The following is a 17500-nucleotide window of genomic DNA, read 5'->3' as shown; positions in this document are numbered from 1 at the left end:
TCATATTCATTACAGTATAGTGTTCTGTTAAATTATTCATTTTCAGTAGTGAGTACAAAGAAACTCTATCACTATCACTATTTTCAATATGACAATTCCATTCTTGCTACCTACAATCTATCAATCGTTGTCTAAAACAAACTAAGAAACTTTAAACGCATCCAGCCCCTTGATTTAACCAAACAAATGAAAAATCACAACGACATGGACACTTTCGAATATTTCAAGTAATTTTGGAATAGTTGGTGGCGCGGACGTGGACGTGTCCTTCAAGCCTGCGCAATGGAATTTTTAGGTGGAGTGCAGTGTGCGCAGTACTGGCCCCACCCTTTACACCCGTGGTTCATCTGCCATAGCCTAGCAAGCTGGGACGGTGACAGTGAGGTCCTCAGGTCGTAGGTTTTATATCAGACTGTCCTTGTCCTAGCCTCTGGCTCAAAAACCTTCCTCGGAGGCACGGGGGCGCGGCTACTGAAAGTCGGGACATGGCCATGGACCCAGGGTCAATGCATGTCGAGACTGTCCTGCATTCCTTAGCACTTCATGGGTTTTACTTCAGACTTTTCCTTGTCTTAGATGGACTGCCTTCCCGGGCTGTCGAGCTCCATCTGCCCGCATGTGACAGGTAGCACAGGGTTACATGGTACCTGTGGCAGGTAGAGACCTGACCTGACAAGTAATTTTCCCTCTACTTTCTGAATTATACAATATCCTATAAGCTTGTGCAGGGAGTCTATGTTCATTCATTTGTCCAAGTTTTAACCAATAGTTGGTACATTTAATATATGAATTAAGATATATCGGGTATCTTCCAAATTCACCATAAACCAGATCGTTAGGGGTTCGTCGATCAACACGTAAGAATCGTTTCATGGCAAACAAATGTAGCTTCTCTATTTGACTTCCTGTTTCAAAAGCCCAGATCTCAGCCCCGTATGACACAGAGAGAGAGAGAGAGAGAGAGAGAGAGAGATAACAATAACGATAACGATAACGATTTCTTATTCAGATAAAGGCCAAAGCCCCTTACTGAAGGGGGTGACATTAAAGAAAGATAAATAAGATTTTACATGACACACTATGCATCTTCAACACAAACCAACCAAAAAATATCTAACACAGATGTTCAACAACATTCACGTCGTAACTATTCTCAATCTCTTCAATGCCTCATATATATAAATGGCCAAGTTACACAGAGTAGACTCATGTCTTGACGACATGAGCAAATTAAATCTAAAGTTAGATGGATCTTTATAATATTTTGGTTGGATTAGTTTTTGTCTGAGGTCACTGAAGGCAGGGCAACATAACACAAAATGTAGCTCGTCTTCCTTACCCAGATTACATAAACGACAAGTAAACACCGAGTAAATGTCCGTATCTAAAACAATGAGTAGCAATATCGGAAACACCAAATCTAAATTTTGTCAATGCACATTTTATAAATCTGTTCAATACCAACTCAATGTATGGTTCTATGCCATGCGATGTCTCGAAGAGTTTAAACTGTGCAAATCTATCACTGTTTTGTATATGATCATGCCAGTCTTGCCACCTGCAATCAATAATTCGTTGCCTAAAGCACTTTAAAAAACCGGCGAGAGAGAGAGAGAGAGAGAGAGAGAGATTCGGATGATTTATTCATATAGGCCATTGCCCCTCATGAAGGGGTGCAGTATACAACATTATTAAACATACAAGTGCACAAGGCGAAACAATCATCAAAGGAATTATGATATCATTATTGATATTAACTTAAATGCTTTATATATATTATGTAAATTGACAAATTGTTTACAATGCTTTCTTTATTAGATGCCATCAACAGACTTAGCCGAAACTGGAGAGAGAGAGAGAGAGAGAGAGAGAGAGAGAGAGAGAGAGAGAGATGATTTATTCATATTGGCCAAGGCCCCTAATGAAGGGGTATATGAACAGACAACAATGAAAAACAAAGAAAATGAAAAACAAAACCAAAAACAAAAACATTTCACATAATACAACATACATAGAAAACTCGATATAACATAAGTTCAAATGAAAACTAGCCTCGCAACAAAACAGTGTTTTCATGACGTAACTGTTTCTCGGACTTTGAAAGCTTTATATAAATACAAAGCAAGGTTTCTAACAATTTCACAGGATGTTGAGGACATTAATAAGTTCAATTTAAACATATTTGGTTGTCTATGATATTTAGGCTTAATTAATGATTCTCGAATATTCCTCAAAGCTGGACAACAAAGGACAAAGTGAGAGAGAGAGAGAGAGACGTATGAAGTGTGAGAGGCACTGAAACCTTCTCTGTCCTCTCATGTGTATATGTTTGTGCGCACACACTACACACAAGTGCGTGTGTGTGTGTGTGTGTGTGTGTGTGTGTGTGTGTGTGTGTGTGTGTGTGCGTGCGTGCGTGCGTGTGTGTGTGTGTGTGTGTGTGTGTGTGTTGCGAGAGTGAGAAATAAAAAACGAATGACTGATTTTTTTTTATTATCATTTCACAGCGGAAGTGGAATAAGCTCAAATGATTTTTTTTTTTTTTTTTTTACATCCAGGTCTCAAGATTAAAACAATTTAAAAAAAAATAACGAAACAACCCCAACACAGCAGTTTCTGTTTCAGTTTCAGCTTCTCAAGCAGGCGCCACTGCGTTGGGACAAATCCATACACGCCACACCACATCAACTAGGGAAGTACCTGACCAGCAGCATGACCCAACGCGCTTAGGCAGGCCTTGAGTGCATGCATATATATTTGTATACTTACTCTTGTTGCCATGGGTTCTTTCTTTAGTGCGCCAAGTGCGTGCTGCAACCACGGGACTTACCGTCTCATCCGCATAACTTAATGCTCAGTTTGGTTTTCCAGTCAAACGTGGGAGAAAGGGCAAGGGCGGGTTTCGAACCCAGATCCTCTCGGACTCTCTCTGTATTATGTGTATGTATTGGCGTGTATTAACCATTCTGCCACTTTCCTCTCCGAGTATTATAAGTATGATATGGCATTGTAGTGTAGTGTAGTGTAGTGTAGTGTAGTGTAGTGTAGTAAGTCAGACTATGCACACACACATACACACACACACACACACACACACACACACACACACACACACATATATATATATATATATATATATATATATACATATACACTATACCATACCACACTGTAAAAATCATATCAAACATCATTTCATATCATTCATGTCATACGTCACGTACAAAATTCACATTATATTATTGTTTTTTTGGTGTGTTTTTTCTTTCTTTCTGTCTTTCTACAGATCACCTCCATCTTTCAAACCTACCCCAAACCAGATCAACCAACCACCACCACAACCCCTCACCTCCTCACCTCAGTCCACCCCCCCCCCCCCACCCCCCAAGCAACAACAGCTCCCCCCCCCCCCACTTTCCATTCACCACCACCACCACCACATCCCACTCACCCCAAAAAACCATCACGAAACAGAGAACAAGAAACGAACAAACCTACCAAAACGAACCATCCAAAAAAACAAAAACAAAAACAAAACAAACAAAATTTTAAAAGTAAAGACAATGGCAACATCATCTTTCTCCTCCACCTCCACCACCACGACCATCACCACCCCGTCCACGTTGAAGGACAAAGAATGCCACCTCATCCCGCTCAACTCCACGGGCTCCGGCACCGGGACAGTGACACTGACAGCCACAGAGGCAGCTGGCACCTCGGGCACGTCCTCCTCCTCCTCAACATCGTCGGGGTCAGGGTCAGGGTCAGGGGGCGCCACAGCAGGGTCATCAGGGGGCCACCCCCACCCCCACCACCCCCATCACGCCCCCCAGCAGCAGGGGGGTCACTCGTCGTCGTCGTCGTCGGCGGCAGCGGCGGCGGCGGCGGCGGCAGTCCTGACGGACCTGACGCTGTCCCAGGAGTGGCTGGAGTCTCAGCAGAAGTCCCGGCGAAGGTCCACCATTCACTCGTACACCATCTCCACCACCTACCACACCCTGCCCAACGACGCTCATACCCGGAGACAGGTGAGTTGTGTTTTTTGTTGGTTTTTTTTTGGGGGGGGTGAGGGTGGGGGTGGGGGGCTTGGGGGGTTTCGGGGGGTTGTGGTGGGTTCAGGGGGGAGGGGGGGGGGGAAGACAGATGGTAAGGCGAGGGTGGGGTGGAGGTGGGGGGTAAGGGTGTGGTTGTTGGGGGAAGATGGTAAGGTGAGACGGGTGTGTGTGTGGGGGGGGTGGGGTGGAGGAGGGAGATAGATCTCCACCACCTACCACACCCAGCCCAACGACGCCCACACTCGGAGACAGATGATATTGAGTGTGCTGGGTGTGTGTGTGTGGGTAGTGGGGTGGAAGGGGGGGGGGTCGAGAGATAGATGGTAGTGTGGGTAGGGGTAGGGTGTGAGAGAAAGACAATAAAGAGAGGGTGGTGTGGGGGGTTGGGGGTGGGGTGGGAGAGATAGATGGTAAGGTGCGAGGAGAGAGATGGTGAGGCCAGAGGTGGTTTGGGGATTGGGGTGTAGGGTATGTGGATGGGTGTGGGGTGTGTGGGTGGATGTGGAGTGTGTAGACGGGAGGAGAGAGATGGTGAGGCCAAAGGTGGTTTGGGGATTGGGGTGTAGGGTATGTGGATGGGTGTGTGGGTGGGTGTGTGGGTGTGGAGTGTGTAGACGGGAGGAGAGAGATGGTGAGGCCAGAGGTGGTTTGGGGATTGGGGTGTAGGGTATGTGGATGGGTGTGTGGGTGGGTGTGTGGGTGTGGAGTGTGTAGACGGGAGGAGAGAGATGGTGAGGCCAAAGGTGGTTTGGGGATTGGGGTGTAGGGTATGTGGATGGGTGTGGGGTGTGTGGATGGATGTGGAGTGTGTAGACGGGAGGAGAGAGATGGTGAGGCCAAAGGTGGTTTGGGGATTGGGGTGTAGGGTATGTGGATGGGTGTGTGGGTGGGTGTGTGGGTGTGGAGTGTGTAGACGGGAGGAGAGAGATGGTGAGGCCAGAGGTGGTTTGGGGGAATTGGGGTGGGGTGGGTGGGTAGGCGTGGAGTGTGTGGATGGGTGTGGGGGGTGTGGGGTGTGTGGATGGGAGGAGAAAGATGGTCATGCCAGATGGGGGTTGGGGGATTGGGGTGTGCAAGGTGGGTGGATGGGTAGAGATAGATGGTAAGGTGAGGAGGGGGTGGATGGGGATGGGTTGGGGCGGGGGTGGGGGAGATGGTGGGCGAGAGGGTGAGGCTGGAGGGTATGGGGTGGGGGAGAGAGATTGTAAGGCGAGAGGAGTGGGTGGGAGGCAAGGATGGGAATGGAGGGAATGGAGGAGTCAAGAGGTGGTGGTGGGTAGGGATGGGGGTTAGAGGAGTGGAGAGAGATAGAGAGGAGGTGGTGAACAGATGGTAAGGAGAGGAGGAAGGGGTGGGAGTGGGGTGGAGATAAATGGTAAGGTGAGAGAGGTAGGGGTGTGGGAGTGGGTTGAGAGAAAAATGGTAAGGCGAGAGAGGAGGGGGTAGGGGTGGGGTGGAGATAAATGGTAAGGTGAGAGAGGTAGGGGTGGGGTGGAGATAAATGGTAAGGTGAGAGAGGAGGGGGTGAGGGTGGGGTGGAGATAAATGGTAAGGCGAGAGAGGTGGGGGTGGGGGTGGGTTGAGAGATAAATGGTAAGGCGAGAGATGAGGGGGTGGGGGTGGGGTGGAGATAAATGGTAAGGCGAGAGATGAGGGGGTGGGGGTGGGTTGAGAGATAAATGGTAAGGCGAGAGATGAGGGGGTGGGGGTGGGGTGGAGATAAATGGTAAGGCGAGAGATGAGGGGGTGGGGGTGGGGTGGAGATAAATGGTAAGGCGAGAGAGGTAGGGGGTAAGGGTGGGGTGGAGATAAATGGTAAGGCGAGAGAGGTAGGGGGTAAGGGTGGGGTGGAGATAAATGGTAAGGCGAGAGAGGTAGGGGGTAAGGGTGGGGTGGAGATAAATGGTAAGGCGAGAGAGGTGGGGGTGGGGTGGAGATAAATGGTAAGGCGAGAGAGGTGGGGGTGTGGGAGTGGGTTGAGAGAAAAATGGTAAGGCGAGAGAGGTGGGGGTGTGGGAGTGGGTTGAGAGGTAAATGGTAAGGCGAGAGAGGAGGGGGTGGGGGTGGGGTGGAGATAAATGGTAAGGCGAGAGAGGTGGGGGTGGGGGTGGGGTGGAGATAAATGGTAAGGCGAGAGAGGTAGGGGTGGGGTTGAGATAAATGGTAAGGTGAGGGAGGTAGGGGTGTGGGAGTGGGTTGAGAGATAAATGGTAAGGCGAGAGAGGTAGGGGTGGGGTTGAGATAAATGGTAAGGTGAGGGAGGTAGGGGTGTGGGAGTGGGTTGAGAGATAAATGGTAAGGCGAGAGAGGTGGGGGTAAGGGGGATGGGGAGTTGGGTGGGGACAGAGAGAAAGCTAATTGGTAAGGCGAGGGGATGGGGTGTTGGGGTGGGGGGTCTTGGGTGGGAGGTAGGGGTGGGAGAGATGTAAAGGCGAGGAGCTAGTGGTTTGGGGTTGAAAGGTAGTTGGTAAGACGAGGAAAGGGTGTGTGTGGTGGTGGTGGGAGGATGGGAAGTTCCGGGAAACAGGTGGACAGTGGGAGGCGAGGCGTGGATGGAAGTGAGGGGGGTGTGGTTGGGCGCTGGAAGCGGGAGGGGAGGGTGTTGGCGGGATGAAGGATGGAGTTGTGTGTGAGAGAGAGAGAGAGAGAGAGACAGACAGACAGACAGACAGACAGATACAGAGAACAGAGAAAGAGAGACAGAGATAGTATGGACAGTGGGGTATGGAGAGAACAACACGCATGCACGAAAGTGAGCACGAACATAACAAATACTCACATATGCACACTCAGTAATCAGATGGGGGTTTTCTTCTCTCTTTTTTGTTTTTGTTTTTTGTTTGTTGTTTCTTGGAGTGTGATTTTCTTTCTTTCTTTATTTTTTGTCGTCGTTGTTGTTGTCGTTGTTGTTGCTGTTGTTGTTATTTTTGTTTTTGTTTTTTTAATCATATTTGTTTCCCCATCCAGGTCCGCCACATGACGGAGTCAAAGGCCATGAAGAACATCTACTCGCTGAGCGTGGCCTTCATGTTCGTCTTCACCGGGTTCGTGTCCCTGCAGTCCTTGCAGAGCACCTTGCACGCGCAGGGCGGGGTGGGCGTGGTCAGCCTGAGCGTCATCTACGGCAGCACGGTGCTGTCCTGCCTCCTGGCTCCCTGGCTCATCAACCGCCTGACCACCAAGTGGACCATGGTGCTGGCCTTCTCGCTCTACTTCGCCTACTTCGCGGCCAACTTCTACCCGAGGCACTACCTCCTCATCCCGCTCAGCGTCATGCTGGGAGCCCTGGCGGGGCCCATGTGGAGCGCCCAGGCCACCTACGTCACCACCCTGGCCTTGACCTTCGCCCAACACCACCGGCACCGGCGGCTACCGGCTGAGACCGAGACCCCGGACGAGGTCATCAACAAGTTCATGGGCATCTTCTTCGGCCTCTTCCGCAGCAGCCAGATCTGGGGCAACCTCATCTCCGCCCTGGTGCTGTCCAAGAACGACACCACTACGGCGGCTGGAGTGATGGATGGGGAGGGGGTTGGGGTGGAGAGTGGTGGGAACGTGTCTTCCTACTCCTCCTATTCCAGGCTTCTTCACCTGGGCGCCAACCTGAGCGAGCGGAAGAGCGAGGTGTATCACCACAACCATAACCACCACGACGACAGCCACCACCTGAACCTGGCGAAGGATACCTACCTGAAGAGGAGCACCTACTTCACGTCCTCCTACCTTCTGAGGGCTGCCACGGGCAACAGGTGTGTAGAGGTGTTGGGTGTGTATGTGTGTGTATGTGTGTGTGTAGTCTCCAATCACACAGGAACTGGGTTTTGGGGTGTATTTATTTTGTTGTTTTTTCGGGTTTTTTTAAATTTTTTAATTCACATCCCCGATGGAATTATAGATAGTGATAAGTAACTCAAGGGAGAGCTTGACAATACAAAGTCTTCAGAGAAGAACCCCCCCCCCCCCCCCCCCCTCAGACAAGTAGTGTTTCGGCCCTTAACTCCTTACACTGTAAGGGGGCCGGGCCGCACCCAGGTCATGACTTCTGGGTGCCCTTGTATAGCCGCTTTTTTTTCCAGTCTGGTCCTCAGCAGGTTCGAACCCGCTTCTCCAGGGTGGTCGCCACTTCAGGACTGAGTCACCTTTCTGGCAGACGTTTTCACCAGTTATCCATCATGTGTCCAGACTGAGTTATGAAGTTTACTTTCATTCCTCCTCGACCAGATCCAGCTGGAACTCTTTTCTGCTGCTTTTGCCAGAAATCGACAGCTGTTTCATGAGGCTGTAGGCAGATGCGCCCGCAAACCCTCTTGCACCAGCCTCTGTTGCGAGGACATTGGCTTGGAAGCCAGATTCTTTCAGGCTGCTGGCTATACCAGCATACTTCTCGATCTTGTAGATGTGGGCTTCCTCCATTCTGCTTTCGTATGGCACAGTGAGCTCAATCAGAATCGCTTGTTTCGATGCCTTGGAGTGGAGTACTATGTCAGGTCTCATGCCGCTCTTGCTGATGATTTCCGGGTGTATCTTCCCATCTGGTGGGTCAACTGTGCATTCCCAATCTTTGGCACCATCAAGCAGCCCACGTTTCCATGCTTTGGATGTTACAGCTGTTCCTGGCCAGACTTTTTTGCTTTCTGCAGAGAGGAACTTTACTGGAACCTCTGGTCGTGTGGGTGCTCCTTGGGCAGTGCTCTTCACGTGTGCAATTTCTTTGAGCACTTGGTTGTGCCTCCATGTGTACCGTCATTGGCTAACGCCGCTTTGCATGAGCTGAAGACATGTTCCACTGTTTGTTTGCCATGGAAGAGTGGGTACGCAGGGTCATCTGCTTTCCCCCATCTCACCAAATTTGTATTCGAGGGAAGGAGGTCGTACACAGATCTTAGGATGAAGCTGATCCTCAGAGGGGCCATGTCCCACATCCCAGGTAGACAGATAGATAGATAGATAGTAAAACAGACACACAGATAAACAGATATCTCCCCCACCCCTCACTCCAACCATACCCCCCTCTTCCCTGCAGCTCCCAAACCCTGTGCGGAGTGGGAACGTGCCTGTTGAACCGCACGAGCAGCACGGGTGCGGACGGCATCTACAACCAGCCCGAGCTGGGCGGCTCCTCCTGGACTCCCGGCCTCATCCCAGAGTCCACCCGCTACATGCTGCTCACCGCCTGCCTGGCCTGCGGCCTCATGGGTATCGTCATTGTGGTGGCTCTTGTCGATCAGGTCAAGGTGAGAGGGTGTGAGCGGGTGGGTGTGTGTGTGTGTGGGGGGGTGGATGTGTGGGTGGGTGGGTAGGGTGTATTGGTGGGTTGGTGGTAGGTAGGGGTTTTTGCGTGGATGGTTGGATGGCTGGATGCGTGAGTGGGTGGGTGGGTGGTAGGTTGGGGTTTTTGCGTGGATGGCTGGATGCGTGTAAGTGCGTGGGTGGGTGGGTGGGTGTTAAGGCTGGGTGTGTGGTTGGGTGGGTGGTTTGGTAGGTGCGCGGGTGTGTGTGTGTGTGGGGGGGGGTGCGTGGTTGGGTTGATGCGTAGGTGGTAGTGTCTGTGTGTGTGTGTGTGTTGAGGGGGGGGGGTGGATGTGTGCGTGAGTTAGTGGGTGTGTGTGTTGATGGGTGGGGAGGGTGGGGAGGGTAGGGTGGGTTGGGTAGGGGAAGGGTTTGGTTGGGTGGGGAGGGTGGGGAGGGTAGGGTGGATTGGGTAGGGGAAGGGTTTGGTTGGGTTGGACTCATCCCGGGTGGCCGGCCTGTGGTTCTCATGGGTATCGTCATTGTGGTGGCTCTCGTCGTTCAGGTCAAGGTGCGAGGGCGGTTTGGGTGGTGTGGGTGGGTAGGTAGGGGGTGCGAGGAGGGGAGGAGGGAGGGGGGGGGAGCGGGGGTTGGGGGGCGGGGGGGTTGGGATGTGTGGGTGTGCGTGTGGGTGGGGGTTGGTGGATGTGTGGGTGCGTGGGTGTCCGGAAGTGTAGGTGTGGGGGTGTGAGTGGGTGTGTGGAGCGGGGAGGGAAAGGTTTGGGTGAGTGGGTGAGTTGTGCGTGGGTGTGTGTGTGGGTGGGTGAGTTGGTGGGTAGGTGTGTCGGTGGGTGTATCTGTGGATGGGTAGGTAGGTGCGTGTGCGTGTGTGGGTGGATGGGTGAGTGGGTTTGTGGGTGGTTTGGTGGGTTCGTGGGTGTGTGGGTAGATGCGTCAATGATGGTGATGATGACATCGATACACAACGATGATGATAATGACGTCATCGACGACGACGACAACGATGACGACTTTAATAACGATAATGACGTGTGTGTGTGTGTGTGTGTGTGGTCTTGCGTGCATGCGTGCGTACGTGTGTGTGTGTGTGTGTGTGTGTGTGTGTGAGTGCTTACATGTGTGTGTGTGTGTGTGTGTGGATGTGTGTGTGTGTGTGTGTGTGTGTGTACACACACAAACAGGTTGGCAAACGAAGCGCCGATCCCGAGTTCGCACTGACGTCACTGGAGCTGTGCATGTCCACGGTTCGGATGATGAGGGACTCCAAGTGCTGCCTGCTGGTGCCCCTGGTGATCTTTATGGGGCTGGAGCAGGGCTTCATGTTCAGCGACTTCACCAAGGTCAGAGGGAGAGAGAGAGAGAGGGGGGGGAGGGAGAGAGGGGGAGAAGGAGAAAGAGTGAGTGACACAGAGTGAGAGAGAGAGTGAGGGAGAGAGGGGGGGAGAGAAAGAGTGAGTGACAGAGAGAGAGAGAGAGGGAGGGAGGGAGAGAGTGTGTGTGTGTGTGTGAGGGAGAGAGGGGGAGAGAGAAAGAGTGAGTGACAGAGACAGAGAGGGAGGGAGAGGGAGAGAGGGGGGAGAGAGAAAGAGTGAGTGACAGAGAGAGAGAAAGGGAGAGAGAAAGAGTGACAGAGAGAGAGAAAGGGAGAGAGAGAGAAAAAGTGACAGAGAGAGAGAGTGAGGGAGAGAGGGGGAAAGAGAAAAAGTGACAGAGTGTGTGTGTGAGGGAGAGAGGGGGGGGGGAGAGAAAGAGTGAGTGTGAGTGACAGAGAGAGTGAGGGAGGGAGAGGGGGGAAGGGTGAGTGACAGAGAGAGAGAGAGAGGGGGAGAGAGAGAGGGGAAATAAAGAGTGACAGAGAGAGAGAAAGTGAGGGAGAGAGCGGAGAGAGAGAAAGAATGAGTGACAGAGAGAGAGAGAGGGAGAGAGGGGGGGGGTGGAAGAAAAAGTGAGTGACAGAGAGGGAGAGAGAGAGAGTGCGGGAGAGAGGAGGAGAGAGAAAGAGTGAGTGACAGAGAGGGAGAGAGAGAGAGAGTGAGGGAGAGAGGAGGAGAGAGAAAGAGTGAGTGACAGAGAGGGAGAGAGAGAGAGTGAGGGAGAGAGGAGGAGAGAGAAAGAGTGAGTGACAGAGAGGGAGAGAGAGAGAGTGAGGGAGAGAGGAGGAGAGAGAAAGAGTGAGTGACAGAGAGAGAGAGAGGGAGAGAGGGGGGGGTGGAAGAAAAAGTGAGTGACAGAGAGGGAGAGAGAGAGAGTGCGGGAGAGAGGAGGAGAGAGAAAGAGTGAGTGACAGAGAGGGAGAGAGAGAGAGAGTGAGGGAGAGAGGAGGAGAGAGAAAGAGTGAGTGACAGAGAGGGAGAGAGAGAGAGTGAGGGAGAGAGGAGGAGAGAGAAAGAGTGAGTGACAGAGAGGGAGAGAGAGAGAGTGAGTGAAGGAGTGAGGGAGAGAGGGGGGGGGAGAGAGAAAGAGTGAATGAAAGAGAGAGAGAGAGAGAGAGAGTGAGTGAGTGAAGGAGTGAGGGAGAGAGGGGGGGAGAGAGAGAGAAAGAGTGAGTGAAAGAGAGAGAGAGAGAGAGAGAGAGTGAGTGAAGGAGTGAGGGAGAGAGGGGGGGGAGAGAGAAAGAGTGAATGAAAGAGAGAGAAAGAGAGAGAGAGAGTGAAGGAGTGAGGGAGAGGGGGGGGGGAGAGAGAAAGAGTGAATGAAAGAGAGAGAAAGAGAGAGAGAGAGAGAGAGAGTGAGTGAAGGAGTGAGGGAGAGGGGGGGAGAGAGAAAGAGTGAATGAAAGAGAGAGAAAGAGAGAGAGAGAGAGAGAGTGAGTGAAGGAGTGAGGGAGAGGGGGGGGGGAGAGAGAAAGAGTGAATGAAAGAGAGAGAGAGAGAGAGAGTGAGTGAAGGAGTGAGGGAGAGGGGGGGAGAGAGAAAGAGTGAATGAAAGAGAGAGAAAGAGAGAGAGAGAGAGAGAGTGAGTGAAGGAGTGAGGGAGAGAGGGGGGGGGAGAGAGAAAGAGTGAATGAAAGAGAGAGAAAGAGAGAGAGAGAGTGAGTGAAGGAGTGAGGGAGAGGGGGGGGGAGAGAGAAAGAGTGAATGAAAGAGAGAGAAAGAGAGAGAGAGAGAGAGTGAGTGAAGGAGTGAGGGAGAGAGGGGGGGGGGAGAGAGAAAGAGTGAATGAAAGAGAGAGAGAGAGAGAGAGTGAGTGAGTGAAGGAGTGAGGGAGAGAGGGGGGGAGAGAGAGAGAAAGAGTGAGTGACAGAGAGAGAGAGAGAGAGAGAGTGAGTGAAGGAGTGAGGGAGAGAGGGGGGGGAGAGGGAGAGAGAAAGAGTGAATGAAAGAGAGAGAGTGAGTGAAGGAGTGAGGGAGAGAGGGGGGGGAGAGAGAAAGAGTGAATGACAGAGAGAGAGAGAGAGAGAGAGAGAGTGAGTGAAGGATTGAGGGAGAGAGGGGGTGGGGGAGAGAGAAAGAGTGAGTGACAGAGAGAGAGAGAGAGAGACGGAGAGACACACCCCTCTCTTCACACACACGCACATCACTGGTCATGATGGTTGGGCGTAGAATGTCCGTGGTACTATATTAATTATTTCTCTGTCCCTGTCCCTCTCTGTATCTTTTCCCCTCTTTCCTCCCCTCCCCCCCCCCCCCTCCTCTCTCTCTCTCTCTCTCTCTGTGTTTCCGTCTTCTTGTTTCTGTCACTCTTTGTCTGTCTCTCTCCGTTTCTCTGTGTCTGTAAGTCCGTCTTGTCTCTCTCCCTTTGTCTCTCTGTCTGTCTGTCCGTCTGTCTGTCGGTCCGTCTGTCTCTCTCTCCCTTTGTCTGTCAGTCTGTCTGTCTGTCCGTCCGTCTGTCTGTCCGTCTGTCTCTCTCTCCCTTTGTCTCTCTGTCTGTCTGTCTGTCCGTCTGTCTCTCCCTCCCTTTGTCTATCTGTCTGTCTGTCCGTCTGTCTCTCCCTCCCTTTGTCTGTCAGTCTGTCTGTCTGTCCGTCCGTCTGTCTCTCTCCTTTAGTCTGTCTGTCTCTTTGTCTGTCTCTCTCTCCCTTTGTCTCTTTGTGTCTGTCTGTCTCTCTGTCTGTCTATACCTCTTTCCCTTTGCCTGTCTGTCGGTCTGTCTGTATGTCTGTCTCCCTTTGTTTCTCTCTCTCTCTCTCTCTCTCTCTCTCTCTCTCTCTCTCTCTGTCTCTTTATCTGTCTCTCACCCTTTGTCTCTGTCTGTCCGTCTGTCTCTCTGTCTGTCTCTTTGTCTGTCCGTCTGTCTCTCTCCCTTTGTCTCTGTCTGTCTGTCCGTCGGTCTCTCTGCCTTTGTCTCTCTGTGTGTGTCTGTCTGTCTCTCTGTCTATCTCTCTCCCTTTGTCTCTGTCTGTCCGTCTCTCTGTCTGTCTCTCCTTTTGTCTCTCTCTGTGTCTGTCTGTCTCTCTGTCTGTCTCTCTCCTTTTGTCTCTGTCTGTCTGTCTGTCTGTCTCCGTTTCTCTGTGTCTGTGTATGTCTGTCTGTCTCTTTCGCTTTGTTTCTCTGTCTCTGTCTGCCTGTCTGCCTACCTGTCTGTCTGTCTGTGTCTCTCTGTCTCTGTCTCTCTGTCTGTCTGTCTCTTTCACTCCCTCCCTCCCTCCCTCCCCATTTCAGTGTGATCCTGTTTGTTTACACGTGGAAATCAACTCAGGACAGACTGAATGGACGCTAGTGCAACTCCATCATTCTGTTCATTGTCAACGTGCACACACCATGATTCTGTCCATTGTCAACGTGCACACACCATGATTCTGTCCATTGTCAACGTGCACACACCATGATTCTGTCCATTGTCAACGTGCACACTGCATGATTCTGTCCATTGTCAACGTGCACACACCATGATTCTGTCCATTGTCAACGTGCACACACCATGATTCTGTCCATTGTCAACGTGCACACTGCATGATTCTGTCCATTGTCAACGTGCACACACCATGATTCTGTCCATTGTCAACGTGCACACACCATGATTCTGTCCATTGTCAACGTGCACACACCATGATTCTGTCCATTGTCAACGTGCACACTGCATGATTCTGTCCATTGTCAACGTGCACACACCATGATTCTGTCCATTATCAACGTGCACACACCATGATTCTGTCCATTGTCAACGTGCACACTGCATGATTCTGTCCATTGTCAACGTGCACACACCATGATTCCGTCCATTGTCAACGTGCACACTGCATGATTCCGTCCATTGTCAACGTGCACACACCATGATTCTGTCCATTGTCAACGTGCACACACCATGATTCTGTCCATTGTCAAATAGGCCCTGGCTGTGGTGTTACATGTATAACAACCCACCCACACACACACACAGACACAGCACACACAGACACACAAACACATATAGACACATACACAACGCACACAAGACACAGACACACACAGGCACACAGACACAGACACACACACACACACACACACACACACACACACACACACACACACACACACACACACAGCACACACACACACACACACACACACACACACACACACACACACACAGCACACACACACACACATGCAGAGGAACTAAAAACTCGGAACCAAAAATTTCTTCTTCTTTTTTTTTCATTTTTTTTTCAAAGATTTAGATTTTTTTCTTAGTCTTTTCTTACTAATGTACACCAACAAGGAACAGACAGACAGACACACACACACACACACACACACACACACACACACACATGCACGCACGCACTCACGCACGCACACACGGATATGAAATTAGGGAAAGAAAGAAAGATAGAAAGAAATGCGTGCTGGTTTTCTATTAATTTTCTACATTTGCAGATTTACTTTCTATACCCGCTATTTTGGCTGGGTTTTCCCGTGTACTTTATCCCTTTGTTTGTTGGTGGAGCCACCGCTTTAAAAAAAAAGAAAAAGAAAGAAAAGAAAAAGAAAAGAAAAGCCGTATCAGACTCGTTAAACCCTCGTAAATAACCATGTTTTTCTTGTCCCTCTGTCTGTCTGTCTCTGTCTCCCTGTCTCTGTTTCTCTGTCAGTCTCTCTGTCTCTGTCTGTCTCTCTGCGTGTCTGTTTGTCTCTGTCTGTCTCTCTGCGTGTCTGTATGTCTCTGTCTCTCTGTATGTCTTTTTGTCTCTGTCTGTCTGTCTGTGTGTCTGCCTGCGTGTCTGTTTGTCTCTGTCTCTCTGTCTGTCTCTGTCTCTCTGCGTGTCTGTTTGTCTCTGTCTGTCTCTGTCTCTCTGCGTGTCTGTCTGTCTCTATCTCTGCCTGTCTCTCTGCGTGTCTGTATGTCTCTGTCTGTCTCTCTGTGTGTCTGTATGTCTCTGTCTCTGTCTGTCTCTGCCTGTCTCTCTGCGTGTCTGTTTGTCTCTGTCTCTGTCTGTCTCTGTGTGTGTCTGTATGTCTCTGTCTGTCTCTATCTCTGCCTGTCTCTCTGCGTGTCTGTATGTCTCTGTCTGTCTCTGCCTGTCTCTCTGTGTTTCTGTATGTCTCTGTCTCTGTCTGTCTCTGCCTGTCTCTCTGTGTGTCTGTATGTCTCTGTCTGTCTCTCTGTGTGTCTGTATGTCTCTGTCTCTGTCTGTCTCTGCCTGTCTCTCTGCGTGTCTGTCTCTGTCTGTCTCTGCCTGTCTCTCTGTGTGTCTGTATGTCTCTGTCTGTCTCTCTGTGTGTCTGTATGTCTCTGTCTCTGTCTGTCTCTGCCTGTCTCTCTGCGTGTCTGTCTCTGTCTGTCTCTGTATGTCTCTGTCTGTCTCTGTCTCTCTGCGTGTCTGTATGTCTCTGTCTCTGCCTGTCTCTCTGCGTGTCTGTATGTCTCTGTATGTCTCTGTCTCTACCTGTCTCTCTGTGTGTCTGTATGTCTCTGTCTCTGTCTGTCTCTGTCTGTCTCTGTCTCTGCCTGTCTCTCTGTGTGTATGTATGTCTCTGTCTCTGTCTCTGCCTGTCTCTCTGTGTTTCTGTATGTCTCTCTGTCTGTCTCTGCCTGTCTCTCTGTGTGTCTGTATGTCTCTGTTTCTGTCTGTCTCTGTCTCTGCCTGTCTCTCTGTGTGTCTGTATGTCTCTGTTTCTGTCTGTCTCTGTCTCTGCCTGTCTCTCTGTGTGTCTGTATGTCTCTGTTTCTGTGTGTCTCTGTCTCTGTCTGTCTCTGTCTCTGCCTGTCTCTCTGTGTGTCTGTATGTCTCTCTGTCTGTCTCTGCCTGTCTCTCTGTGTGTCTGTATGTCTCTGTTTCTGTCTGTCTCTGTCTCTGCCTGTCTCTCTCTGTCTCTGTCTCTGCCTGTCTCTCTGTGTGTCTGTATGTCTCTGTTTCTGTCTGTCTCTGTCTCTGCCTGTCTCTCTGTGTGTCTGTATGTCTCTGTTTCTGTCTGTCTCTGTCTCTGCCTGTCTCTCTGTGTGTCTGTATGTCTCTGTTTCTGTGTGTCTCTGTCTCTGTCTGTCTCTGCCTGTCTCTCTGTGTGTATGTATGTCTCTGTCTCTGTCTCTGCCTGTCTCTCTGTGTGTCTGTATGTCTCTCTGTCTGTCTCTGCCTGTCTCTCTGTGTGTCTGTATGTCTCTGTTTCTGTCTGTCTCTGTCTCTGCCTGTCTCTCTCTGTCTCTGTCTCTGCCTGTCTCTCTGTGTGTCTGTATGTCTCTGTTTCTGTCTGTCTCTGTCTCTGCCTGTCTCTCTGTGTGTCTGTATGTCTCTGTTTCTGTGTGTCTCTGTCTCTGTCTGTCTCTGTCTCTGCCTGTCTCTCTGTGTGTATGTATGTCTCTGTCTCTGCCTGTCTCTCTGTGTGTCTGTATGTCTCTCTGTCTGTCTCTGCCTGTCTCTCTTTGTGTCTGTATGTCTCTGTTTCTGTCTGTCTCTGTCTCTGCCTGTCTCTCTCTGTCTCTGTCTCTGCCTGTCTCTCTGTGTGTCTGTATGTCTCTGTTTCTGTCTGTCTCTGTCTCTGCCTGTCTCTCTGTGTGTCTGTATGTCTCTGTTTCTGTGTGTCTCTGTCTCTGTCTGTCTCTGTCTCTGCCTGTCTCTCTGTGTGTATGTATGTCTCTGTCTCTGCCTGTCTCTCTGTGTGTCTGTATGTCTCTCTGTCTGTCTCTGCCTGTCTCTCTGTGTGTCTGTATGTCTCTGTTTCTGTCTGTCTCTGTCTCTGCCTGTCTCTCTCTGTCTCTGTCTCTGCCTGTCTCTCTGTGTGTCTGTATGTCTCTGTTTCTGTCTGTCTCTGTCTCTGCCTGTCTCTCTGTGTGTC

The 17500-nt window shown here is 50.7% G+C and overlaps 1 protein-coding gene across 1 annotated transcript in view; it reads left to right on the top strand.

The window, feature by feature from the left end:
* The first annotated feature begins 3563 nt into the window (after window positions 1-3563).
* The window catches only part of LOC143288264 (protein unc-93 homolog A-like), a 102600-nt gene continuing 88663 nt past the window's right edge, over window positions 3564-17500 (top strand). Inside the window, exons 1-5 of the mRNA XM_076596612.1 lie at window positions 3564-3720; window positions 3757-4028; window positions 7023-7804; window positions 9079-9289; window positions 10487-10645. Coding sequence (XP_076452727.1) covers window positions 3564-3720; window positions 3757-4028; window positions 7023-7804; window positions 9079-9289; window positions 10487-10645 — 1581 coding nt within the window. The remainder of the gene's footprint in view (window positions 3721-3756; window positions 4029-7022; window positions 7805-9078; window positions 9290-10486; window positions 10646-17500) is intronic.

Source organism: Babylonia areolata, chromosome 12, assembly GCF_041734735.1.
Source record: "Babylonia areolata isolate BAREFJ2019XMU chromosome 12, ASM4173473v1, whole genome shotgun sequence".
NCBI lineage: Eukaryota > Metazoa > Mollusca > Gastropoda > Neogastropoda > Buccinidae > Babylonia > Babylonia areolata.
The sequence above is the reverse complement of the archived record's forward strand: the minus strand, read 5'-3'. Positions and strand labels throughout refer to the sequence as shown.